Raw genomic sequence first — 25153 nt, 5'->3', positions numbered from 1 at the left:
GCTGTCCTCCAGATGCGTCATGATGACGAACGGTGACTTGTGCAGTCGAGACTCAGTCGAGACTTCCCCCTCGCAAGTCGCTAGTACCGGAACCTCGCTCCTCTGGTGTTGCCCGCACGCGGTCTCGCCAGCGTTCCAGCCTGCACATCGCTACATACGAGCTGCACTTAGCCCAGTGCCAACCCCCGAACAGAACAATGTCGGTGTTTAGAACGTCACCGCAGCAGTCACCTTGTGCGCTACTGAGCGGCGCAGCTGGTTACCATAGAGTGCGTCGTTGTCGCTCGACTAGCTCAGCATCATCCTGCATCCTTGGCACGCCTGGGTGTGTCACTTGACATTGAGCTGCCCTGCTCGCTATCTTGGCTGGCTCTGCTTGCTCGCCTGCTTCGGCGACCTCACAGTTGACCGTGCAGGCGACAACCTTGAATTGCTGCAATGAGGCTAGTGCAGTCGCTGACGTTGTACCCCAGTGGCGCCCCTGATCTAGTGCGAGCCGTGGAAGAAATGCTGCACGAGGAACAAGTTCACGAGTGCTGGAGTTGCGGGGATGGACCGCGGCTGCATCCCTGCCAATGCGGGGCAACAGAGGTAACAGCGTCGACGTACGAATGCCTCCCTCACTTTGGATCAGGAGCAGGACGCCAGGTGGGCGATGCCGTCCTGAAGCGCCGAGTAGCCGGGCACATAGATACTCGGCCATCCCCACAATGCCGGCCGGCTTCTTCGCACAACAGCGCTTGGGCATCCAGTTTGGTATGCGAGCGACTGCAAGCGTGTGAATGCAAAGAATGAACGCATGCAGGCACGATGCACCTGGCAATGTAATGTAGGTCGCTTTGGAGCAGGCAACCATCGGCCCGTCAACATCAAGCCGACTGGAGTGTGGGCTGGGGGGAGCACTTCAAGTCGGCAGACAATAGACGCCTTGAGCTTGACAACGCTCTTCTGGTATCCGTCAACCCCCAACCATCACGAATAGGCTCCCGGGGGACGGGGGAGGGAGGGATGCACGGCCAGCGGCCAGCTCTTACTCCACAGGTTTGTGCGAGTCGTGCCAACTGGAGGAGGGGTTGGAGAGGATGGACATCAGACACTTGCTCGAGTCAAGCAAAGACGTAGGCTCCTTCACCTCGTTTGCCACCTTGCATGTGGTAATCGTGCAGACATGGTTGTGGGATGGAAGTACCACCAGTAAGCGGTGGTCATCGACGAGCTGTTCCATGCCGCGGCCGAGTAGCATCAAGCTGAGTAAGTTGTGGGTGGCACAGGTGTCAGCAGTTGTACGTCAGCAGCATACAGCACAAACAACCCACCCCTCCGTCATCGATGCACCGCGATTCGACAGCCCTCAGAGCTCGGTTCGTGCAGATGCATGCCAGACTCGCTTGCCTACCTCCCTGAGGCCACGCGACGTGCAGACCCGTCTCGTGTCGTCTCCTCCGCGGCCCCGCGGGAGATGGACGCGTCGTGACGTCGGCCCGAACCCATTCATTCTCGGTGTTCGGCAGACGACTCGCCGGCAATGGCCTTGTCCACATGCTCGTCGACCGACCTTGGCTCCCCATCAGAACTGAACGCGGTCTCACCACCATGGATATCACTAACCGGGTCATCCACTCGTCTCCCTCTTCATCTCTCTCACGACCCGACCCGAAAGCATAGCAAAATGTCCGTCATCCACACCCAAGTTACCGAGCTGTGTGAGTAGCTGGCGCCCGCGCGCAGCCCAACGCCGAATTGGACCAAGCTCACGCCGCCGCCAGTCGGCATCAAGCACCCCGTCCTCCTGGCCGGCATGAACGTCGCTGCGGGCCCCAAGCTCGCAGCGGCGGTTACCAACGCCGGCGGCCTCGGCGTCATCGGCGGCGTGCGCGCGACGCCAAAGTACCTCCGGAGCCAGATCCGCGCGCTCAAGGCCGGCCTCAACGACCCCAACGCGCCGTTCGGCGTCGACCTCCTCCTCCCCCAGATCGGCGGAAGCGCGCGCAAGACCAACAAGGACTACACGAACGGCCAGCTCGACGAGCTCATCGACGTCATCATCGACGAGGGCACCAAGCTCTTCGTCTCGGCCGTCGGCGTCCCGCCCAAGGAGGTCGTCGACAAGCTGCACAAGCACGGCATCGTTGTCCAGAACGTGAGTTGCAACGCTGGCTAGAGCGGGGAGCTAGGATGGGGACGTGGATCGTCGATCGTCCGTCTTCGTCGCCTTCGCTCCTCGCCCAGCACCCACCGGGTAGCCTGCTGACATCCCAGATGGTCGGCCACCCCAAGCACGTCGCCAAGGCGCTCGCGGTCGGCGTCGACATCATCTGCGCACAGGGTGGCGAGGGTGGTGGCCACACGGGCGCTGTACCCTTCTCGCTGCTCATCCCCGCCTGCGTCGACGCGTGCAGGGGCAAGGTGTCGCCGCTTACCGGCAAGCCGATCATTGTCATTGCCGCCGGCGGCATCTTTGACGGGCGTGGGCTCGCCGCATCGCTCATGTACGGCGCCGAGGCCGTGTGGGTCGGCACGCGGTTCGTCGCGTCCGAGGAGGCTGGTGCGCCGCCCACGCACAAGAAGCTGCTCGTCGGCGCAAAGTGGGGCGACACGGCCAAGACGCTCATCTACTCGGGCCGCCCGATGCGCGTGTACAACTCGCCATACGTCAAGGAGTGGGAGGAGAAGCGCCAGTCGGAGATTGCAGACCTCACCGCCAAGGGCATCGTGCCCCACGACCACGAGCTCGAGTCCAAGCCCCAGCGCAGTGTCGAGGGCATGAAATGGGTGAGTTGGGGGTGCTGAGGGAGCGAGAGGTAGCGCAGGTGCTGACGACGACCAGCTCATGGGTGACGTCGCGGCACTGGTCAACGACGTACAGCCAGCCAAGCAGATTATCGAGGAGATGGTCAACTCGGCCAAGGTGCAGCTGACGAAGGGCTACGGCGACATCACCACCAAGGCCAAGCTCTAGTGGGCCGTAAGGAGTGTAGTAGTGCATGTTATGATTATGGGTCAAGATGATGCGGTGGTGGAGGGGTTGGGCTGCAGCGTGCGGCGTGCGGGAGGTTCGGGTCGCTGCTTCGGGACAGGCGCCGAGTGGCACACTCGTCATCAGTGGCCGAGGCTGTTGACCTGATACGGGATCTGGTTCCAGCTGCGAGATACTCACGTGTTCGTTCTCTTGACCTGCGCGCCGGAACGAGCAGTTCCACGATGCCAACTCCTCACCATCGCCGTCAGAGTGCTCGCCACAACCATCCGTCCGAAGCACTACCCCGCGCAGCAAAGGCCCAGGCCTGCGATGTGGAACGAGCATCGCGGCGGGGCTCCCCGCATCCCCCTCCACTACAATGGCCGCTTGAACCTTGTATCCCCGCCTCCGCGTTCTATGCCACACCTCGAACGTTTCACCAGAGGGCAGGGGAGGCCGCTCGCTTCTCCATACCAAACAGCACGTTCTCACTGCCCGTGTCTTGGCACCGTCATGCCCCGTCATGTGCTGCGCCGCTGTGACTCGGGACAACCTTGCTGATGCGGTCTGGGTGGACTTATAGGTGTGCCCATCGAGTGGTCCCGAACTTCACCCACGCCACCATGAAACTCATCCCACTCGCCGTCCTCGCCCTCACCGCCGCGGTGCACGCCGCCCCCGCCGACGAGGGCCACGAGATCCGCGCCGTCATGGACCACCACATCCGCACAGTCATGGACTTCGTCGAGAAGCGCGGCATCAACCCCCCGTGCAACGTCGGAGAGAGCGCCTGCTGCGGCGGCAAATTCTGCGCTGACTCCAAGATGCGCTGCCCCACCGGCGAGATGTGTGACTGGATCTTCCCTCCCACCTGCCCTGGCGTCAAGGGCTGCAAGTGCTGGGGAGGGTGCCCGCCGAAGGACTACAAGTGTCCCACCAAGTGCCCAGGCATCTACCCGCCGCCCACGAACGGGCCCATCTAGCGGCATTGTAGCTGAGGTGACTTGGAGCAGGGAGCGCCTCCGTTTGTGGCGATAGCGTTTGTAGAATGTATTCAAGATGTCATCTCGTCGGAACAGCCCATGTACGAGACCCAGCGCAGCGCACAGTGGCCATCGCCGCTGTCACTACGACTCAAACGTCCCGCAGAACAGAAGAAACGTGACCCGGGTCAACCTTGTTGACCGCGTCTGGAATGCACAAGGGGTAGAGACGGGCACTCGGTATAAGTCAGCCCCGCCCCCCGACCTGAAACCCCACACCCCCACCCCAACCATGAAGCTCACCACCCTCGCGCTCTTCGCCCTCGCCGCCGCCGTGCACGCCGCTCCGGTCGTCGACGAGGACCACGAGATTCGCGCAATGATGAGCGATGTTGCCAAGCGCGGCATCAGCCCCGTGTGCAACGACGACGAGTTCCCGTGCTGCGACGGCAAGTACTGCGCCCGCCCGCATCAGGTCGTATGCCCCGGCCCAGTACTGTGCGAGTACCTCTTCCCCAAGCCGTGCCCGCCTGGCATCAAGGCCTGCCGCTGCACCGGCCTCTGCCCGCCGAAGAACAACCCTCTGCTGTGCCCGCCGCTGAGCGAGTGCCAGGGCATTCGCCCGCCTCCCAACACCTAGCTAGTGGGTGAGTGAGGGCACGGGTGGTTGGGCCGGCTGACGAGTTAGAGTGCGACGCGACGAGTCCGTAGCGAGGTGCCGTCCCGTACGTGGCGACAGGCGGTGGTTGTACAATGCCCTCGGGATGTGAAGTTGTCAGCAGTCCCAGGTCAACCGAGAGCATCGTTGCCCCAACAGCCACAGCGGCCACACACAGATGGCCATACCGCGGCCTTGATCGCGGTCGTGATGGCGGCCAGCGTCCCGATCTCACCGAATAGGATCTATATGAGTGCGGGGAACGAACGTGCCCGGTGAACCTTGTTGACGACGGTAGGGATGGGGTCGAGGCAGCCATGGCATATAAGCCGACCACCTGGCAGCTGTCGAGCCACCACGCCCAACATGAAGCTCCTCGCCACAATCGCCCTCTTCGCACTCGCCGCCCAAGCCGTCCCTGTCGACGAGACCCCCGAGCTGCGCGACTTCATCGACCACGTTGCCCAGGTCGAAGCGCGTGCTGTCATCAAGCCCATCTGTGGCATAATGCAGTACCGGTGCTGCGACGGCAGGCACTGCCCACCTCCGCCCTTCAAGCCATGCCCGCCCAAGTCGTGGTGCGACCTCCTCCCTCCCCTGCCCTCGGGCAAGTAACGGTCTGGCCGCTGCTTGCCAGAGAGCTTGTACCAACCAAGCCCGGTCTCGAGACGTTCGTCAGCGCCATCTCTCCCGGACTGATGGCCTAGTAAGCGTGCGAACTCGGGAGCTTGGCGGCTCTGACACGAGCAGAAGCAACGTGCCAGCACTAAGTCCATTCAATTCCGATACACGGTCATGCTGCTAGTTCCCGCTCTGTACAAGGTTGTGATGATGCACTGAAGCGCGTAGTCTCCGTGACTCGTGACTCGGGACGCCAAGGTTGACGACAGCCGCGTCGTGAGACGGGGATCGACCTCCGCGTGATAGATGAAGCCCGCGAGATAAAACCCGCCCGTCTCCGTCTCCTCGCCGCGCTGCTGAAACCACCCCCCGTCTCTGGTCCAAATACCATGAAGCTCCTGGCCACGCTCGCCATACTCGCGCTCACTACCGCCGCCCCGGTCGACGAGCGTACCAAGCTCATGCCTCGCGCTGAGATCGACGCGCATATTCGATCCGGCCTCCCGCCGTGTGGCGATTTCCAGCGCTCGTGCTGCGGCGGCTTCTACTGCGCTACCTCGATGGACCCGTGCCCCAATGAGAAGCTCTGCAAGCTCTTGATCCAGGCGCAGCAGCCGTGCAGTCCTGGCGTCAAGCGTTGCTGCACTGGTATCTGCCCGGCGAACAACGACCCGAAGAACTGTCCCAGGTATTGCAACCAGTGGAACATCGACCCGCCTTCGATCTACTAGTCTCGGTGAGTCCTAAGCAGAGGTCAGCTGCTGATATGCGAGATCTACGCAGCGGCCACATCAATGCAGAGTCCATTTCGCCTCTCGTACAGTCGTCTCGTCATCTACTAGTGTCCGTTGTTAACGTTGGGAGTTGTACAGTGTACAGTGTCTCTCTCGATGCAATGATGGGGTGTGGTCCGTTCACTTGGATGGGAAGAAGAACATGGTCAGGGTGCCGCCGAACGTCATGGCCGCGACAAAGCTGATGAGCGTGCCGTAGTTGGTGTTGCCGAACGCGCCAATGGCTCCGGCCATGCGCGGGGCTTTGAGGAGTGCTGTCGAGAGCGGACCCGAGGTGAGGCTGCCCACCGACCGGAGGCTCATGACGATGCCGAAGGCGAGCGGCGGGACGTTCTGGTCGCCGCGGGCAAACACCTTGATCATCGTCGCCCAAGTGGCAGGCTGGCAGCCCGCCGTCATGGCCCAAACGAGGGCGAACGCAAGGAGCGCACCGGGGGTGGTACCGAGCACGCCCCAGAAGATGAGGCATGCGGTGGTCGCGATGAGGCAGTACACACCCATGACGAAGCGGACCGGGAGACGGTCCGACAGGTGGCCCGCGAGCAGGTTGCCCGGGATCGTCAGCGCGTTCATGAGCGCGACGAGGGCGGTACCGCCCGGCTTGGTCGCGTTGACAGCGACGGCGAACGACGGGATCCACAGGAGCGGGATGAAGCCGCCGAGCGACGTGATGAAGATGCACGCAAAGGCGACCCACGGGCTCGGGTGCTTGAGCCAGCCCCAGTCGAGGCGCGGCGCGGCGTGGTCCCGCGAGGTGGGGAAGCGCGGGGCGGGGATACGCCGCTTGTTGAGCAGGACGAGGGGCGAGAGTAGCAGCGCAAAGCTCACACCCATGGCGATCATGGTCCACTTGTAGCCAATCTTGGCGAGCAGCGAGGTCACGACGAAGGGATACACCGTGCCGCCGATACCCGTGCCGCAGATCATGGCGCCAGTCGCGAGGCCAATGTACTTGTGGTACCACTGGAAGAGGTTGGCCGCGAAGGGCAGATAGACGGCACCGGAGGCCGGGTACAGGATGCCAAAGGTGACGACCAGCTGCCACGGCTTGGTGACGAACGCCGAGGCGATGAGGGAGAGGGCAGCGATGGCGACGCCGGCGAACTGGATCTTGCGCTCGTGCCACGGCATGGCGGCGAAGAGGCTGCAAAGTGAGCATGGGCACGGGTGGTGGTGGCAGTAGCCACACTCACGGGCCGAGAGGGAGGCCGAGGAACTGGAGCATGGCCGTCGGCAAGGTCGACGCCATAGTGAGGGTACCTTCGGCGCTGCCGTCCTTGAACATTGTGCTGAGCCAGTACTCGTGGAGCACGCCGATCGAGTACGGCAGGCCCCAGACGATGCCCTCGGCGAGGCAGGCGCCGAGGAGGAAGAGCTGGGCTTCGCGGCCGCCGTCGACAGGGGCGAGGCCAGGGATCTCGCGCTCCGTGTCCACGGCGCCGAGCCGCTCGGTCGACTCGGTCGCCGGCTCGGTGGTGACCCCCGAGGCCGCCTGGAGCGAGGCAAAGTATCCGCCGCTCTCGAGTTCGGCACTGACGCGCCAGGGGGTGGGCGTCTCGGCCGGCGTCGGAGGAACACTGGTGCCGATGCTCGGGACGGTGGCGACGCCGAGCGAGTCGGGGAGCGCGACCGGCGAGGGGGCCGGGAGCTTGGCCTCGAGCTCGGCGCGCTCGTCGTCGTCGTCGAACGGCGAGTCGGGCGGCGGCGTAGCCAGCTGCGATGGCGGGATCGCGATGGTGCGGTTCGCGAAGGCAAACGACTCGGAGCGCGAGCCCGAGCGCGACGCGCGCCTCTCGGCGATGGTCATGCCGGCCGTGGCCGCGTCGTCGGTCTCGGTGCCTGCGATGGCTGACGAGACTGCGGCCGAGTCGTCATCTGCGGCGTCGAGGGGCGTGAGGGCAAACTGGGCGAACGGGCGCGTCGCGGCACCCCCGCTCGGCCGGCGCGTCGGCCGCGAGAGGTTGCCGAGCTCGATGCCAGACACCGTCGCGTCCGTGTCGTCGTTGTGGCTGTCCATTGCGTCGGGTGAAGGGGTGGGGGCAGGCGGCGGTAGCTTGCTGGCTGTTGCGGTCCTGCCCAGCGGCAAACCCGACACGAACGGCGACGTGGTGAGGAGAAGGCACTGGCCTCCCCCCGGCCAAAGTGTCTTATACGACTCGACGCAGGAGATACATTACGCGAGGGCAGAGGGCAGAATTTGGCATCCTTTGTCCGAACCACCTGAACCACCATGGCGCGCGGTCGCCGCCATTTGTGGCTTCAGACGGCGGCGAGTGGCGTAAACACGAAAGATCCAGACCGGGTCGGTGCAGCCAAGCCGAAGGTCAAAGGTACGAGTACAGGGCCGCGCGGTATGGTTATTCTTCCTAATCCCTGTGTATGCCTGGACCGCAAGCGAGCTTTGCCGCTCTCCCCCCGTCTCCGAGACAGCGGCGAGCGGATGTCTCAGGACTGCATAGGGACATGAGGGGCTGCGGTACGCTACCGGTAGTGCTGCCACGCCCGCGCAACAAGCGAACATGTGTCTGGTGCCTTGAACTTTTTTGACGGGACAGAGTGCCGAGGAACAGAGGCGACCGACTGCAGTAGCCCAACGCGCCACGACCTGAACACGAGGTAGCCGCCATGTCGGCATCGGGCTTACCCGACGAGCCAGGAATGTTGCTACTGGCCGCCGCGCGCACGCTCGTCGATCTCCCGCACCCCGCTGACCCGCCCACCTTGACGAGTCGTCCTAGAATCTAGGCCTTCGGGGCTGCACACGGGGCCGTCAATGGCGCCACTATGCGTGCGGGGAGGCCGCGCAAACGACGCGTGCCCGGCCGCTAGGAGCACCGCAACAATAGGCACTTTGTGAGAATTCACGACGGATCAAGCTCACATGTGCCTATTGATTGAGCTGACGTGCCACTGTGGCTGGTGGTGGGCTCGCGGTCTGCCTCACGACCGGCCCACAGCTCGGGCAGCGTTCAACCCGACGCAATCGGTATGAAGGCACCTGTGCATGTGGGCATGCACGCATTCCGCTGGCTGTGCATGACGAGACACGCGCAGGGATCTTTGCCCGGGAAAACGGACTTACAGCGGGCCGAATGCCACAACTTGGTCGGCAATCGACGGCTGTCGACGCCGACAAGCAGGCGCGTCGACGAGGCACGCAAAGTCAGACGCGATACTTCTGCAACCGCGTAGGCGTCCGCTGCGGCACATTGCTACATCGCCCATCTGTCTAGTACAACATGATACACTCCCAACGCGGCTCTACTCGCCGTCGAGGGGGTACGTCTCGACCTGCGAGTTGACCTGGATGCCTCCGCGCTTGATGTAGTCCGAGTCGGGGAACGGGCGCTTCCAGCCGCCCTCGGCCACGGGCGTCGACAGCCACAGGCGGAGGAGGTGGCGGCGGGGAGCGGGCGGCGCATAGTCGACAAACGCGGTGCGCGCGTGGAACACGTGCGTGTCGGCCAGCAGCTGGATGTCGCCCACCTGGAGGATCATGTGCAGCGCAAGGCGCTGCGCCGTGTCCTCGAGCACCTGGATCGCCTCCTTCTGCACCTCGGACAGCGCGGGGATGAGCCCGGCCTCGACGTAGCGCCCGGTCGACTTGACAAAGTAGGGGTCGTAGTGCGACGTGACGTGTCCGTCGTAGTAGTAGAACACCTGGGCAAGTCAGACGTGCCGGATGCGGGTGCCTGGCATCCGCCCCCATCCCCACTTACCGCCTTCTTGACCCAGCCGTTCTGACCCTCGCTCTGCTCGCCCTTGCGGTCAAAGTACCAGTTGGGCGTCGCGAGCACCTTTGCAATGTCGGGGCGCTCGGCCTGGATTGTGTTCCACAGGTTGTGGGCCGAGACAATGTCCGACTCGCCGCCCTCCTTGGCACGGTGGAGGCAGAGGAGGCCGACAATGTCGCCTGCGTCGGCGTGGAAGAACTGGCGCGCGGCGGTACTGTGCGTGTCAGGTGCATCCTAGGACGCAACCGGCGGGTACTTACGAGTAGATGCGGACCTTGTGGATCTGAGTCGGGTCGTTGCCGAGGTCCTTGACGTGTCCGAGCACATGGCCCTTGCCGTTCTGACTCAGAGTGTAGCCGAAGACAGTGCCGATGCCGATGTAGATCGCCGCGCTCTTCTGCACACTCCACCTGTCGACCGGGAGGCCCTGCAGGAGGGCGACGCCGCGGCCGTCAATGAGCGACGCGCGGATCTCACGCAGGAAGGCGTGGACCTTGGGGCCAAAGTGCCATGTGTCCTCCCTGTCAGCTACGCCGAGCGCGACGCACGAACCTTGGTGATCGCCGTGATGGGCTTGCCGGTAGCCTCAAAGGCAGTGTACGCGTCCTCAACCTCAGTGATCAACTCGTCGGTCCACTGGTGCTTCCAGACCGAGGGGTTCTCGGTCAGCTCCTCGCGCGTCCAGACGGTCGGGCCCTCAATCTTCTTCGGGAAGTTCTCGTATGGCTCGAGCAGCGAGAAGACGGGCTCGTGCTGCCCCGACGTGAGGCCTTGGACGGCTGGCTTCCACGGCGCGGGAGTGGGCGTGTCGACAGCGACGGGGGTAGCGATGGGGGCCATTGTTGTGGAGCTTGTTCGTGGGGGTCGTCTCGTCGCACTCGTGTGCCAGCCCTTTTACGCTGCTCAACTAAAGTCGCAGCTTGTTGGCCGATGTGGAGGTGGCGTAGAGTGTGAGATGCACCGAGCGAGTCCCGATACGCCCCGGAGCTGAGTGCTGAGCGCCGAGAGCTCGAGACGAGGTGCTGCGTCCTGGGTGGTGGGCAGCCATGACGATGAAAACATCTGACGTGATCAATGCCACATTGCCTTGGCCAAAGTGCCTCCCCCGACCTCCCCCACTCTGCATCATTATCAAATACGACAGACCCTCGGCCTTATCGTCCACACCCAGGAGTGCGTTGGCTTTCGGCTTCTTACCCTTGCCTGACCACGCGCCAGGGCGAGTCGCGTCCCCCGCCATTGACGCCATTGACGTGCTGCAGTCGTCATTCCCTCCACACATCACTCTACCGCTCGCTCGCTCGGCTTCGAATACACCTGCCGCCGTGTTCTGACCACCGAAGCGGACATGGACAGCATGGGCGCCGGCGTGGACGCCGCCAGCATACACCGCCGCTCGCGTCTGCCGCCAATTGACAATCCGGGCAGGCATGCGTGATCTGAAACCTGCTTGCCTGCTGCCTGCCTGGCTGGCTCGACGTCACGGCCATCCAACATTTCCGAGCCACAATCTTGAGCGGGAGATCCAGCGGATGTTGTCGCACTGTTGACACAGACGACGTTGTACTTGTAACCTTGCTTGGTCAAGTCGCATACCTCTACGACCACATCAACCATGGCGCCCCTCAACTTTGCCTTCTGGGTCCCCAACGTCTCGCGCGGCCTCGTCAACTCCAAGGTGCCGCAGCGGACGTCCCATGACCTCGACTACAACATCAAGCTGGCCCAGATCGCCGAGGAGAAGGGCTTCACCTTCGCCCTCACTCAGATCCGCTTCATGAGCGCGCACGACGGCGACGAGCAGTACGAGGTTTGTGGCTGGCGGCGTGCTCGGTGCTGACACGCCAGTCGGTCTCATACTCGCACGCGCTGCTCGCCCAGACAAAAAAGCTCAATGTCATCGCCGCCATCCTCCCCGGCCCGTGGCACCCGGCGCTGACGGCCAAGACGTTCGCCTCGATCGACCACTACACTGGCGGCCGTATTTCGATCAACGTCGTGTCGGGATGGTACAAGCAGGAACAGGCGGCGATGGGTCTCGAGTGGCCCGAGGTGAGTGACAGCGAGCTGCCGGGCCCATGTACTCAAGCTCACTGGACAGCACGACGGGCGCTACGTCCGCTCGACCGAGTTCATCCGCTCCATTCGTGGCCTGTGGAACGAGCCGTCGTTCTCGTTGGACGGCCAGTTCTACAAGTTTGACAACTACTCGATGGAGCCCAAGCCGTCCATCCGTGTCTCGACGTCGTCGCCCTCGACAAACCACGGCACGCTGCACTCGTCCAAGGCTCCTACAGAGGGCACCCGGGGGCCGATCATCTTTATGGGTGGCAACTCGGCCGCTGCCCGTCGTATGGCGGGAACCGAGGCCGACTGGTTCTTCCTCAACGGCAACGATGACGAGACGTTCACCAAGTGGATCTTGGACGTGCGCGCCAACGCGCAGGCCGCCGGACGCCGCATCAAGGTCGGCATCCAGTAAGTCAACACCCTACGTCGCCGCACGCACTGACGCCCGCCCAGCGGCTTTGTCATCGCCAAGCCGACCACAGAAGAGGCGTACCTCCAGCTCAACCACATTGTCAACGGTGCCAACCCCGAGCAGGTCAGCCAGCTGTACGAGGCGTTCAAGGAGGCCGGCAAGTCGGCACCCGAGGGTGAGGGCATGTGGGCCAAGGCCAACTTCAAGGACCTGGTCCAGTACAACGAGGGCTTCAGGACGGGTCTGATCGGGAGCTACGACGACGTGGCGCGGAGGATCATCCAGCTCAAGTCTCTGGGCGCCGACCTCGTGCTCACGGCCTACCTCCACTTCCAGGACGAGCTCGCCGAATTTGGCGACAAGGTCATCCCCCTCGTGCGGCAGTACGAGCAGGAGGCGATCGACAGCGGCGAGGCCAAGTCGTGGCCCACCTTCGAGAACTACCCCGTGCCCGAGGATGTGGCCGCCAAGTGGGCCCACAAGAAGGTCAGTGGCACCGTCGACCACATTGCCGTCGCCGAGCAGCTGGCGTCCAAGAAGCGTGCCAATGGCGAGGCCAACGGCGACTCCAATGGTGACGCGAATGGGCACGGCGACGCCAAGCGCATCAAAGTGTAGACGTTGCTCGCGCCCTTCCCCTCCTGCATTGTTGCCCCCGGCTTGTACATGATACTAGATGGATTCTTGGTCTCGGTGGCGACGACCTCTGGTGCACCTAGCGTGGGATGGGCTGCTGAATAGCCTCGGCGGCGACCAGTGCTCACCATGACGCCACTAGCACCCATGGATGGTGGTATGCGCATGGTTCTATGCATTACTCTATATCACACTGATGCAAGAAGGCCAAAGTACAACGTGCGAGGGAATGTGCGTGCGGCGGCGTTACGCCAGCGTGGAGTGGACAGCGGCAACGGCGGGGTGTGCGTGCTTGACGACCTTGGCGAGCTTACGGCTCGGAGGCCATGCATCCTCGGCAGCGGGGTCAAACTCGACGTCATCGTACTCGAAGAGATCATAGGCGTCGAGGTGGTAGTGCTTGCGCTTGGGGTCGAGGCGGGCGCGGGCCTTGGCAGAGGCGCGCTCGGTGAAGATTTGCGCCTCCAGCGGCTGGGGCTGGAGGCCGCCAACGACGAGCTTGTACCCCGAAGGCACCTTGCCAGCCTCGAGCGTGTCGAGGGCCGCGCGCACGCCCGACAGGCCAGAGTTGTCGAGGTACACCCTCTGCGGGACGAGCAGGCCGCGCTCGAGCTGCTGATAGACAAAGTTGACGACCTCGCGGGCAAACTCGGGCTGGCCGTAGAATGTTGTGCTGAACGAGATGCGGATCTCGTCGACGGTGCGCACGGCGTCGGGGAAGGCCGGGACGTCTTTTGGCGAGCCGGCGATGGACACGAGCCGGCCCACGGTCTCGTCTGTCGAAGTCATGATGTGGTGCTCGGCGCGCCACGCCGACGAGCCTGCCAGGATCTCGCGCGCGACGGCCGAGTGCTTCGGCCCGATGTTGTCGACGGCCAGTGTCACGCCGTCCTCGGTGTACTTTCGGATGTTGTGGACGAGCTCGTGGTCCTTGTCGTGGCGCTTGAGCACGACGTCGGCGCCCAAGCTCTTGAGGTACGCGTGGTTGGGCTTTGACGCCGTCGTGATGACCCGTAGGCCGAGGCGATGCGCCAGCTGGATCAGGTAGATGCCCGTGCTGCTTGCGCCGGCCGTGATGCTGGTGGCGTAAGCAACAAGGACGACACCAACGCCACACGGCACTCACAAGATCCATGGGCCGGTCTTGCGCCCGCGACACACGGTCGCCTTGCTGACCGGGAAGCCAAAGCACTTGAACACGAGGACGGCGGCGGTGAGGAACCCGGTGCCGATGGCCGCCGCCGACTGCAGGCTGACTGTCGGTGGCACCTTGCCGACCTGGCTCGCGCGGTGCAGCGAGAAGTGCTGGAACGCGCCGGAGTGCGGCAGCGCCGTGTTGGAGCAGTACCACACCTGCAAAGTTTGTCAGTACGGCCACAGTCGGTCAAGTCCGACAGGCCTCGGAACGCACCCTGTCGCCAGCAGCGAGATCCGTCACACCGTCGCCGACGGCCACGACAATGCCGCTGCCATCACGCCCCATGACCTTGGGCTCGGGGGTCAGTCCGAAGCGGTACTTGACGCCCTTCCAGTCGACGGGGTTGAGCGCCACGTAGTGCGTCTCGATGAGCACCTCGTCGGTGCCGACGTCGGGGTGGGGGTGGTCCTCGGTCCATGTCCAGGGGTCGATTTCTGGTTTTGGGAGCGCGGCGAGGAGCGCATGCTGGCGCCTAGTATTCCGAGTCATGGTGTGTTTACAGACACGGAGTGTTGTCAAGTGTCGAGAGGAAGCGAGCCGCCAGCACTTATTGTCACGGTCGGCAAGTCGGTGTCGCTACAGTCGGCCACGGGCTCGGCCGACGCTGCTTACTCACGGCGACTTTGGACTTCTGTGCTGTGGCTTGGGGTCGCGGTGAAGTCCGATGGCGCGCTGATAGGCGTGTTGTTCGTGCGGAAGTCGTCGAGCACAGCGGTGGCGGGTAGGTCTGCGCGTGTCGTGGTTGTAGTGAGATCAGATCCTCGGCAGTCAACTTTGCACTTGGAATCAGTAGCAAGCAGTACCATGACAAGCAGCGAGCACAACCGCCTCCACCTGGTCTGTGTGCGCGCCTCGCTCGCCTCGTTGTACGCAGTGGTGAGCCATAGTGGAGGTCTGTCAGCAAGAGTGGCCCGGTGGTAGCTAATGTCGCAATGACGACCAAGACGCAACATCTCGCGTCATTGTTATTTGCCCTGGCAGCCCGCAGCAAATGGCGCCAGTTTGCAAACCGTGCTTTCCCACCCAGCCCAGCGTGCCACGCGGCTGGGCAGCAGCGGCAGTTGCTCCGAGCACCGGAATGCATCGGTCAGACGAGGACGGTCATGGCATGCATAAGAGAGCTGGCGGGGGGCTAGTCCTCGGTGCGCGACCGACCCCTCTGCCAAGCCGCACTCCCAGCGGTCCCCAGCCACGTGGGTGCCTCCAGCACACCCCACGCACACCCTGCAGATCGTCGAGTTATAGCCAGCTGCGCTGTATCATATCTCTCGCCCTATCACCTCGCCCATTCCTGCTCTCGCACTAAGTAGCCACTAGCTGCTCTGACCTAGGACACCTTGGTCCGCAGACAGGCACCCTCACACGCCGTCTGCCAGCCTGACTGACCCTCTAACGCGCACTGAAACCAAATCACCCCACGTCGTCAACCTCGCCTACGGACCTCCGGTGACAACATGAGCCACCATCATCCTTACCCCTGTCAGTTGCTCGCTCTTTCAAGGGGTTTACCGAGCTACACCGCTGGATATCGCGGACCCCCGGCGCGTGCACGGAGTGAGCCAGAGCCCACGATGTTGCCAAGGTGCCCGTGCATGTCGCCATCGTCGATCTCGGCCTGTCATCGCCCATCCGAATGAGAATGTGCGGCTGCCTCCACACGGGACGCAGACCTGCGAGCTGTTTATATGCCAGCATGACTGTGCTGTCTTGATGGCCCCAAGCACCTCAAATCATCATGGCCGAAACTGCAAGCAAGACCGAGCTCGCGCAGCCCCTCGAGAAGCGGGTGTGGTACCGCTCGCCCATCACCGCGGCAGTCATCATCGGCCTGTGTAACTTTGCTGCTCCCGGACGTGAGTGATCCGCAAGCTGCCACAGCTCACAATCCCAGTGTGGGATGCGATGAACTCGCTCGGCGCCGGCGGCCAGCAGACGCCCTGGCTGGTCAACTCGGCCAACGCGTTGACCTTTGCGCTCATGGTCCTCACGTCGTTCCTCGGCTCGGCCATCACGTGAGTTGCCAGCGAAGCTGGGACCAACTGACGCTTTCCAGCGACCTTGTCGGCGTCAACTGGGCCCTCTTCCTCGGCGGCGTCGGCTACGTGCCCTACCTCGCCGGGCTGTACTGCAACTCGGTCTTTGGGACCCGCTGGGTCATCCTGTTCGGCGCGACGACGTGTGGCCTCTCGGCCGGCCTGTTCTGGGCGATCGAGGCCAGTGTCGCGTTCAGCTACCCCGAGCCCGAGCGCATGGGTCTCTTCCTCGGCATCTGGATGAGCTTCCGTGTACTTGGCCAGATTGTCGGCGGCGCCATCAACCTCGGCATGAACGTCGACCGCGATACCGAGGGCTCGATCAACCCCAAGGTCTACCTCGTCTTCGTCGGCCTCCAGGCGGCCGGGCCCTTCCTGTCCTTCCTCATGCCCAAGCCGCACTGGGTGCAGCGCCGTGACGGCCAGCCCGTGCGCCTGTACACCAACATCCCGATCCTGCAGGAGCTGCGCGAGACGACCCGGGTGCTCTTCTCCAAGAACTTCCTGCTTCTCATCCCCCTCATCATCGCCGGCATCTTCCCCGAGTCCTTCATCTTCACCTACATGGCCTCGCACTTCACCGTGCGCGTGCGCGCCCTCGGCTCATTCCTCGGCGCCGTGTCGTGTGTCATCGTCGCCAACATTGTCGGCACGTACCTCGACATTAGGCGCATCTCGGACAAGACCAAGGCGCGCGTCACGTTTGGTGCGCTCATGGCTCTGATGGGCGGTTGGTGGATCTGGACCATCGTGCTCGAGAACAACTTCCCCAACGACGGCGAGGCCATCGACTGGAAGAGCAAGCACTTCGGCCGCACGTTCGCCCTCTACATCCTCCTCATGTCGACGTACCAGTGCTTCTACCTCTACGTGTACTTTGTCTCGAGGCAGATGGCCAAGACGCACGCCGACGCCGTGCGCATCGCCGGTCTTGTTCGCATGGTCCAGAGCGCGGCTCAGGCCGTGTCGTACGGCACCAACTCGATCGAGAGCTTTGCGCTTCTCGGATCGGCAGCTCTCAACTTTGGCCTCTGGGGCCTCGCCATTCCCTTCACCATCGTTCTCATTCGCAAGGTTGGCATCACGCTCAACGGGCCCCCGGCGGACCGCGGCGATGACGAAGAGGACAACGTTGCCAGCGCTCCCACGCTCGCCCGCAACGACAGCCACGAGCACGAATGGAAGGATGCCAAGTAGATCATGTATCGTTAGATGGGCCCCAGCATTACATATTGAGCAACCTATGTATTTACAAAGTTTACCTCACACCCGCTTATCATTGCCATCTTTGACCTCGGACACGCTTGGGGACGGCATCTGCTTCAGGTCGTGCTCTCGCTCGTCCTCGAGGTGTGTCTGGGCGTGGAGCGTCGCCTCGTCACCGTCAAAGATGACAGCAATCTCCTCGAGCAGCCGGCCCTTGGTTTCGGGGAAACCAAAGTAGATGGCTACGATGGCAAAGATCAAGACGCCGAGGAAGACAAAGTAGTACTTCCAGGCGATGGACACGAGGGCGATGGGGTTGACATACGTGTTGAAGGTGGCCGAGAGCATGATGCACATGAGGAGGATGGCGACCCCCTTGGAGCGGAGGTTGAACGGGAGGATCTCGAGCGGGTATGCCAGCGTGAGGCCGGTGTAGCCAATGTCGTAGAAGAAGAAGTAGACGAACAGCATGGCCATGACTGCCTTGCCGGCCGGCTCGTGGCCGTTGGCGTAGGCCGCGGAGCACGCCGTGATGACGACGTAGGAGAAGAACATGCCGATGGCGGACGTGAGCCACATCTTGCGGCGGCCGAACCGCTCGCAGACGAGTGCACCGACGATGGCGAAAATCCAGTTGAACACTTGCAGCCCGGCGTTGTAGCCTGTCTGCTGCGCGGCGTTGGTGATGCCGATGGACTGGAGAATGGGGACGAGGCTGGGGGTGAGACGCGGCCGGCAGAAGGGAGCTTACTAGAAACTGATCACGCCGTTGCCAGCCCACTGGCTCGTGAATGCGACAGTCTGAACAACATGTCAGTGGATCCTGGATCGGTCGAAGATGGTCGGGGACGACTCACAAGGATGATGGCCAGGCGCCACCGGTTGCCCTTTGTCTCGAGGAACGTCTTGAAGGACACGCCCTTGGCCGCCGCACGCTCCATATCAATGGCCTCCTGGATCTCCTGCAGCTCATACACGACCAGTTCGTCGCTCTTGTCCCCGTTCGCGTGATACTTGGCGAGAATATTGTGCGCCTCCTCGACACGATCCTTGGAGACTAGCCAGCGTGGCGACTCCGGGACGAACGGAAAGACACACAGCGCCATGATCGGCACGACAACTTGGAAGAGCAGGCACATTCGCCAGCTCCAGTTCGTGTGGCGCATGTAGACCGCCCCAAAGCAGATCCAGGCCGCGATAACGCTTCCGATGTAGAAGCATGTCTGAATCAGCGCGGTCGTCTGAGCCCTGTTGCGTGGGTGCGCAAGCTCGGCCGTGTACGGCCCGCCTGCGACGCCCGTGAAGCTGCCGCCGAAGCCGAGAATGAAGCGCCCGCCGAACATGTTCCACCCGCCCGTGGTGAACGTCTGGACGAGGGCGCCGATAATGATGATGATGTACCCCAACGCCATGGCGGCGCGGCGGCCAAACTTGTCGGTCACGTACGCGGCGGGGATGTAGCCCGGGATCGCGCCCAGGGCCTGGGCGGCAACGATGGTACCCAGCTTGGTGGCCCTGGGGTGGTCGATCGCCTTCATGAACAGCGAGTTGGCCTGCAGACCGGTCATGACAGCGCCATCGTAGCCAGTTTATCAGCCCAGTGTACATACGGGGGGCATACTCACCAGTGCTAACGCTGCTGGAGAATCCCACGGCGATGGCGAGGGAGAGCGAGCGCAGGCCCTTGTCTCTCCACCACCAGGGCGAGGTGTTGTTGCGGAGGTGTACGAGGGGGTTGGGCGCGGCAGATGCCATGTTGTGCGAGTGTTTGGTTCGTGGTCGGAGCCGCTGTGCTCGCGGCCTTACATTCTTATAGATGTCGTCGTTGTCGCGTGTGCGGCGTTCATCGTGGTCAACGCGAGGAGTCGGCCTTTCTTCGAATGGGCGTGACAACTTCTGCACGAGTGAGCAGAGGGACGGCAGAATATGGAACGGCAAAGCTCTTTCCTCCACTCGTTGGAATGGACGACGGCTGACTACGCAGTGCGCCGACGGGAAACCGCAGAGACCGCCTACGCGGGATCCTTGGCGCCAGTTCCCTTGGCATCCCGAACCTCGGCCCCGCGGGGATTTACATAGACAACAATAAGTACGGCAGAACTCTGTTGGGGCAATGTGATGCAGTACCATCACTCCCCACAACTCACTCGTCGTCAACATGTCCGACTCGGGGGCACCTCTGGTGGGCGGCGATGGCCAGCACCACAAGGCCTCTCGTCCACGAAAAGCGTGAGTAGCGAAGTGCGGGGCACCCGTTGACTCCGCCCAGTTGTATCACTTGCCGAAGGCTGAAGGTGGGAGTTTGTGGGGTGATGGGGATGTGGTTGACCATCGACAGACACGTTGCCTGCCGCGCCGAGCAACTGACGAGTTGTCAGATCCCTGTGTCCGGTGCACAAGGCTAAGGCTCACATGCGAGTATCGTCACCTTCGTCGCGGGTTCGTTGGAAGCTTGAAGCGCGGAGAGAGCTGACGCGCAGGCCGCGAAAGGGGTTCAAGCGAAATGGTCCAGCCAAACACGACGCCGATCCCTCCCCCGCCACTGAGCTCGGCGGCGATCCCTCCCCACACGCTCAGATGCGATCACCAGAGGCACGAATGCGCCCGAGCTTGGGAGGTGCCGATCAGATGGAAGGTGTGGGCGAGCATCTGATGGCGACGACAATGCTGACGAACCGCAGATTCACCGCTCTCAGGCCAGCTCGGCTTGCCGACCCCAAGTTCTGACGCATTGTGGTTGGGTCTGTCGTCTGCTCCTCCAACTGCCCGTTTAGGAGCCGTCGGCAGCATTGATGATGTTGCCGTCGCGCTTCATTCGCCACCAGTGCCCCAGCCCCAGGACAAGGCAAGGGAGCTGGACAAGCTGTACGCCCCGTATCTGATCTCGACTGCCGAGGGCAGCGATCGGCGGCGGGGTGATAGCCTCCCCGTCGCCCGGCCGTTCTACTTCTGCGAAGATGCCCAGCCGGCCAAGATGAACAAGACACTCGAGGCGTACTTGGAGCCGCGGATCGGCGACGACGACAGCCGTTTCCCTTCGGTGGAGCCGGAGGAGCAGACACCTGCGAATATCCTGGACCTCCTGGTTCCTCAGCCTAGCCGCGCGCCGGTTCTGTCTATCTCCGACCCTGTTGGTGTTGGACTCGTATCGGAGCCTGAAGCCCAATGGCTCTTCAAGCGGTTCGTGGACGGGCGAAGTCGCGCTGACCTTCAGGTTTGCAGACCACGTCTCGACATCCTCGCACGTCTTCGACCACCGCTATCACACGTACGAGCGGGTCCGGGGCTCTCCAGTCCTATTCAATGCGGTCATGTATGCGGCGTCACGCTTCTTTCGCCCTCACATCGCCGACTGGTGCCTCGACATGGCCGAGACGGCCATCTCACGAGCGATGAGAAACGCCGACATCGACCTCCCTCTCGTCCAGGCGCTTCTTACGCTTGTTTACTGGAAGCGACCGAAGGACCCGACAGCGTACTACAAGCTCGGTCTCGCTACACGCTGTATCTGCCAGCTGGGGGTCAAGTGGCAAATTGATGACTGGGACCCATCGACTGTCGCCAGCGACGAAGACAAGGAACGTGCCAAGGTCGACGCGGAGCGCACAGCATACAGTGAGCCTACCCTTCCTGCTGGCGCTGAGACAAGCCGCGTTCGGGATGGACAACTCGTATGGAGTCATGTTCCGTCTCCCATCGATGGGTTGGCCCATTCCGTCGGCCCGCAAGCTGCGAGTGTGGGCACTCAACCATGCACACCTCGGGGTCACGGGAGATTTCTTCAAGGTCTTCCTTACCGAGTAGGTTGGACACTGGCTCCCAGGCTGACGCACCCAGATGCTGGGAGATGCACCAAGAAATCGGGGACTACTCCCGCCCACCGTCAACAGCCAACGAGCCTGTTGATGAGCTCTCGGTGTGTTCGCTGGCGATGGAGCAGGTCACTACGCTCTCGGAGCGCTGGTTGAGTGATGCCGAGCCGACTGGCGTGCTGCGCCCCATCATGGTGCTCATACTCAAGATGATGTTGATGAAGCGACATGTGGTAAACATGGTGTACGGCCTGTCGACCATGTCAGCCGTGCTCGACCTGTTGAAGGATTGTGCGGACGCGGTGCTGGAGCTCGTCTCAAGCGGCGAGGTCGTCTTCCTGTCCGACATGTCGACCGTCTCGCTATCCATGCCGGGATTGCTTGCCTTCCACGTACGTCCCGGTGGCTGTATCTCGCTAATGCACAGGCCCGTAACGACATGTCTCAGCAGGACGTGTCGCGAGTGATTGACATTCTACGCGTCGTGTCGACGGCGGTTGATAAACTCTCTCCAGTTACGGGGGACGATCACCCCCTGCGCTACGTCCAGCGATGCCACCACCGTGTCATCAGCGCTCTGGAACGCTTCCAGCCTAATCAAAAGGTCCAGGGGACTGATTATCAGGAGGTGGTAAGCCCAGATGTGACAGGCGAGCGCTAACGCTCCAGCTCGCCCACTTGCAGCAGCTGCTCGGTGACAATTGGACTCACACAGCCGCCCCAGACCTCAGCAACGACAGCGCCTTCCTAAATGACCCATTCTGGCTGTATCCAACCCATGTAGTCTAGCTCGAGATAGATGAAGGCTTTGGAGAGCGAGTGCTATCTTCCCAGACGTCATAGTCCTCCTACATAGAGGCGGGGCAGGTATAAGTTGTGTAGCCTTTGGCGGCATAATAACAACACCGGCCCCGGCTGAAGTTCCTCCCGTATCAGGTGGTGGGCCGAGCCTATTAACATGGTCTCAATGCCATCCCTCATCGATGCGGCGGGCACGGGTCCGTGCGTAAAGTGGCAGGGGTCCGTGCGCGCGGGGGCAATCGGTGGCATTTCCTCCTCCCCGGTCGCTACAAGTCTATGGGACACCTGCAAATGCCGTCTGCGGTGTCCAAGACACGGCAGATCTCACTGTTGCCCCGCACATACGTTCACCGGCTCCGGCTTCTATGGTGATGGGGCAACTGGGGCCGTCAGCCAAGGGCCAGTCCTCGTTCACGTAAGCCCGAAGGTCCGCTGCCGCTGGAATGCTGGAATGGGGCTGGGTTAAGCTCGGCGAATGCTCGGAAAAGAGAATCAGCCGTAGGTCAACATTCAGCTAGAATCTGGGATCTACGACGGAGCAACCGTCTTGCTGGACTCATCGCCCCTTCGGCGACAATGGGGCAAGCCGACCGCAGGCCGGCCTCAGGTGAGGATCAGAGATAGCCCCTCGTATAAGATCGCTGCTGCCTGTGACTCACCCTCTCCTCACAGCCCTCCCCGAGCCCAACAATGACGGCCGACACCCTCCTCCCATACCAAGACCCGTCGAGGTCGGTGGACGAGCGCATTGAGGACCTCGTCGCTCGCCTCACCCTCGAGGAGAAGGCCGGGCTCATGTTCCACATGATGATTATCCCGTCCCCCGACCTCGACGCCGTCAGCCCCACGTGGGGGTTTCCGAGCACCGCCAGCCTCCTCGACCTCGGCCTCTCCCATTTCAACATCATGGGCGGCTTCGACACGGCGGAAGAGCTGGCCGAGTACGCGAACAAGATACAGGCGGCCGCGCGGAACACCCGCCTCGGCATCCCCGTCACGCTGTCCACCGACCCCCGGCACGCATTCACCGACAACCCCCAGCTGTCGCTCAAGTCGGGCCCGTTCTCCCAGTGGCCCGAGAGCATCGGCCTCGCAGCGATCGGCGACCCCAAGCGAATGGAGGAGTACGCCGACATCGTGCGGCAGGAGTACCTCGCCGTCGGGATCCGCATGGCCCTGCACCCGCAGGCCGACCTCGCGACAGAGCCACGGTGGTCAAGAATCGCCGGCTCGCTGGGCGAGGACAACCGCCTGGCCGGCGAGCTTGTCACCGCGCACATCCGCGGCCTGCAGGGCCCAGCATTCGGCCCCACGTCGGTCGCCGCCTGCGTCAAGCACTTCCCCGGCGGCGGGCCCCTGCGAAACGGGTACGACAGCCACTTCAGGTGGGGCACCGACCAGATCTACCCTGGGGACCAGTGGGAGTACCACCTGCGGCCGTTCCGCGCTGCTGTGGCCGAGGGAACGCGCTACATGATGCCGGCGTACGGCAAGCCCGTGGGCACGCGGTTTCCCGAAGTCGGCATGGCATTCAACAAGCCTGTGCTGACGGGCTGTCTGCGAGAAGAGCTGGGGTACGACGGTGTCGTGGTGTCCGACTGGGGCATCTTGGTCGACTATGCCACCGAGGAGAAGCTCGGTGACCTCTCACCGGCGCGAGCCTGGGGGGTCGAGCACCTCAGTCCACAGGAGCGCGTCGTTGCGGCCCTGGATGCCGGGGTCGACCAGTTCGGCGGGCACGGCGAACCGCAACTCATTCTTGACGTCGTCCGGAGCGGGCGCGTCCCCGAGTCGCGCATCGACGAGAGCGTGCGCCGTATTCTCCGGGACAAGTTTGAGCTGGGGCTGTTCGAGTCACCGCTCGTCAACGTCGACGAGGCTGGCGACATCGTCGGGCGCAAGGACTTTGTCGCGGCCGGACTCGCGGCCCAGAAGGACGCCGTGACATTGCTTAAGAATGCGGAGCGCGACGGCAAGCCCCTTCTCCCGCTCGCCCCCTCCGCCAAGGTCCACCTTGTCGGGTTCAAGCAGGGCGCCACCGACCTCGGGGTCAATGGTGCCGCCTCGGTCGACGAGGCCGATGTCGCCGTCGTTCGCCTCCAGACGCCGTGGGAGGCCAAGGGCAAGGGCGCGTTCTGCACCATGTTCCACCACGGCAAGCTCGACTTTGACCAGGCTACACTCGACATGGTGTCCGAGCTCGCGCGCAAGGTGCCTGTGGTGCTGGACATCTTCGCGGATCGCCCCCCTGTGCTGGGATCGCTCGACGACGACGCCAGCGCCATCATGCTCTCGTTCGGCCTGTCCGAGCCGGCCCTCATCGATGTGCTCTACGGCTACTCGCCCAAGGGCAAGCTCCCGTTTGATCTCCCCCGCTCGATGCAGGCAGTCGAGGCGAGCAGGACGGACACGGCTTTCGACACCAAGGAGCCAACGTACCGCTTCGGACACGGCTTGCGGTACTCGGACTCGTTGTAGACGGTTTCTGAATGTCATGCGGCGTGCCCGGCGCCGCTCATACCCCCGGCCTTCACTCCTCGTCCATCCTCCGAAGGAAGGATGCTGCCCAGGATTGACCGCACCGACTGCTCACCAAGGCGACTCCCCTCATCCCACAATGACGCCACGGGTGACACTCCGTGGCGTGCTCAACGATGGTGGCTGACACCGAGGTGGCTGACATCGGCGCTTACGGCGCTTCGGCTCACCGTCACCGGTGTCGAGCAGACGCCAATTCACCGCGGTAAACAGATAATGGGGGTATACGGATGGGAGAGAGCGCACGGAAATAGCAAAGGTGGAGTGGGCAGGGTTTGCCCGGCCACTAGCTCAGGTGGCAGTGACAAGGCACTCGGCAACTTCGCCAGTCACCACAATCACGCCAAACTTCGACGACATGGCAGCGACACGGGTTTCATCGTCGGACGTTCCGCCGCGGTGCTCGCAGCGTGGTGCACGATCTTGATGCTCCCCCGCGCATCCGCACGGCCATGCCGGGGCTCAACGTTGCCAACCCCGTCCCAGTCGCGACATTTGCGTGCTCGTGCGCGACACCTCTTCGGAATACTACCCCATCGTGCGTCACTCCCGCTAGATAGTGGTTATCGACGCCACGGCGTCACTCCGGCAGCGGGGTGACCGCCCACCGCTGACATGGTTGTGGGGGCACCCAAGCATGCCCAGAACGCTCTTCGGAGGGTGATGGAACCCTTGGCTGTCCGCGCTAGCCAGTGCTC

General features: G+C 62.9%; 13 protein-coding genes across 13 annotated transcripts; 9 read left to right on the top strand and 4 right to left on the bottom strand.

Moving 5' to 3' along the window:
* Positions 1-1669: 1669 nt before the first annotated feature.
* Q8F55_007317 (uncharacterized protein) lies at positions 1670-2959 on the top strand (the record flags this gene model as incomplete). The annotated part of the gene is made up of 4 exons (XM_069355754.1): positions 1670-1703; positions 1767-2140; positions 2260-2772; positions 2828-2959. 4 exons carry the CDS (start codon positions 1670-1672, stop codon positions 2957-2959), a joined length of 1053 nt encoding a protein of 350 aa, XP_069207825.1.
* Positions 2960-3582: 623 nt separating this feature from the next.
* Q8F55_007316 (uncharacterized protein) lies at positions 3583-3942 on the top strand (the record flags this gene model as incomplete). Its single annotated transcript, XM_069355753.1, has 1 exon — positions 3583-3942. The coding sequence occupies one exon, from the start codon at positions 3583-3585 to the stop codon at positions 3940-3942; it is 360 nt and encodes a 119-aa protein (XP_069207824.1).
* Positions 3943-4234: 292 nt separating this feature from the next.
* Positions 4235-4582, top strand: Q8F55_007315 (uncharacterized protein; the record flags this gene model as incomplete). Its single annotated transcript, XM_069355752.1, has 1 exon — positions 4235-4582. The coding sequence occupies one exon, from the start codon at positions 4235-4237 to the stop codon at positions 4580-4582; it is 348 nt and encodes a 115-aa protein (XP_069207823.1).
* A 384-nt stretch (positions 4583-4966) lies between these two features.
* On the top strand, positions 4967-5215 carry Q8F55_007314 (uncharacterized protein; the record flags this gene model as incomplete). The annotated part of the gene is made up of 1 exon (XM_069355751.1): positions 4967-5215. The coding sequence occupies one exon, from the start codon at positions 4967-4969 to the stop codon at positions 5213-5215; it is 249 nt and encodes an 82-aa protein (XP_069207822.1).
* A 395-nt stretch (positions 5216-5610) lies between these two features.
* Positions 5611-5952, top strand: Q8F55_007313 (uncharacterized protein; the record flags this gene model as incomplete). Its single annotated transcript, XM_069355750.1, has 1 exon — positions 5611-5952. One exon carries the CDS (start codon positions 5611-5613, stop codon positions 5950-5952), a length of 342 nt encoding a protein of 113 aa, XP_069207821.1.
* A 183-nt stretch (positions 5953-6135) lies between these two features.
* Positions 6136-8032, bottom strand: Q8F55_007312 (uncharacterized protein; the record flags this gene model as incomplete). Its single annotated transcript, XM_069355749.1, has 2 exons — positions 6136-7159; positions 7209-8032. 2 exons carry the CDS (start codon positions 8030-8032, stop codon positions 6136-6138), a joined length of 1848 nt encoding a protein of 615 aa, XP_069207820.1.
* Positions 8033-9276: 1244 nt separating this feature from the next.
* On the bottom strand, positions 9277-10589 carry Q8F55_007311 (uncharacterized protein; the record flags this gene model as incomplete). The annotated part of the gene is made up of 4 exons (XM_069355748.1): positions 9277-9675; positions 9735-9963; positions 10010-10242; positions 10302-10589. 4 exons carry the CDS (start codon positions 10587-10589, stop codon positions 9277-9279), a joined length of 1149 nt encoding a protein of 382 aa, XP_069207819.1.
* Positions 10590-11364: 775 nt separating this feature from the next.
* On the top strand, positions 11365-12849 carry Q8F55_007310 (uncharacterized protein; the record flags this gene model as incomplete). Its single annotated transcript, XM_069355747.1, has 4 exons — positions 11365-11559; positions 11598-11801; positions 11851-12227; positions 12273-12849. 4 exons carry the CDS (start codon positions 11365-11367, stop codon positions 12847-12849), a joined length of 1353 nt encoding a protein of 450 aa, XP_069207818.1.
* A 264-nt stretch (positions 12850-13113) lies between these two features.
* Positions 13114-14554, bottom strand: Q8F55_007309 (uncharacterized protein; the record flags this gene model as incomplete). Its single annotated transcript, XM_069355746.1, has 3 exons — positions 13114-13945; positions 13994-14220; positions 14279-14554. 3 exons carry the CDS (start codon positions 14552-14554, stop codon positions 13114-13116), a joined length of 1335 nt encoding a protein of 444 aa, XP_069207817.1.
* Positions 14555-15800: 1246 nt separating this feature from the next.
* Q8F55_007308 (uncharacterized protein) lies at positions 15801-17295 on the top strand (the record flags this gene model as incomplete). The annotated part of the gene is made up of 3 exons (XM_069355745.1): positions 15801-15918; positions 15957-16077; positions 16119-17295. 3 exons carry the CDS (start codon positions 15801-15803, stop codon positions 17293-17295), a joined length of 1416 nt encoding a protein of 471 aa, XP_069207816.1.
* A 66-nt stretch (positions 17296-17361) lies between these two features.
* Positions 17362-18872, bottom strand: Q8F55_007307 (uncharacterized protein; the record flags this gene model as incomplete). Its single annotated transcript, XM_069355744.1, has 3 exons — positions 17362-18019; positions 18056-18105; positions 18162-18872. 3 exons carry the CDS (start codon positions 18870-18872, stop codon positions 17362-17364), a joined length of 1419 nt encoding a protein of 472 aa, XP_069207815.1.
* A 590-nt stretch (positions 18873-19462) lies between these two features.
* Q8F55_007306 (uncharacterized protein) lies at positions 19463-21905 on the top strand (the record flags this gene model as incomplete). The annotated part of the gene is made up of 7 exons (XM_069355743.1): positions 19463-19533; positions 20092-20484; positions 20519-20919; positions 20954-21104; positions 21142-21508; positions 21544-21747; positions 21786-21905. The coding sequence occupies 7 exons, from the start codon at positions 19463-19465 to the stop codon at positions 21903-21905; spliced, it is 1707 nt and encodes a 568-aa protein (XP_069207814.1).
* Positions 21906-22607: 702 nt separating this feature from the next.
* Q8F55_007305 (uncharacterized protein) lies at positions 22608-24395 on the top strand (the record flags this gene model as incomplete). Its single annotated transcript, XM_069355742.1, has 1 exon — positions 22608-24395. One exon carries the CDS (start codon positions 22608-22610, stop codon positions 24393-24395), a length of 1788 nt encoding a protein of 595 aa, XP_069207813.1.
* Between the last annotated feature and the right edge of the window lie 758 nt (positions 24396-25153).

This window comes from Vanrija albida (assembly GCF_041260175.1).
Source record: "Vanrija albida strain AlHP1 chromosome Unknown contig_5, whole genome shotgun sequence".
Taxonomy (NCBI): domain Eukaryota; kingdom Fungi; phylum Basidiomycota; class Tremellomycetes; order Trichosporonales; family Trichosporonaceae; genus Vanrija; species Vanrija albida.
This window is presented reverse-complemented; position numbering and strand designations above follow the sequence as displayed.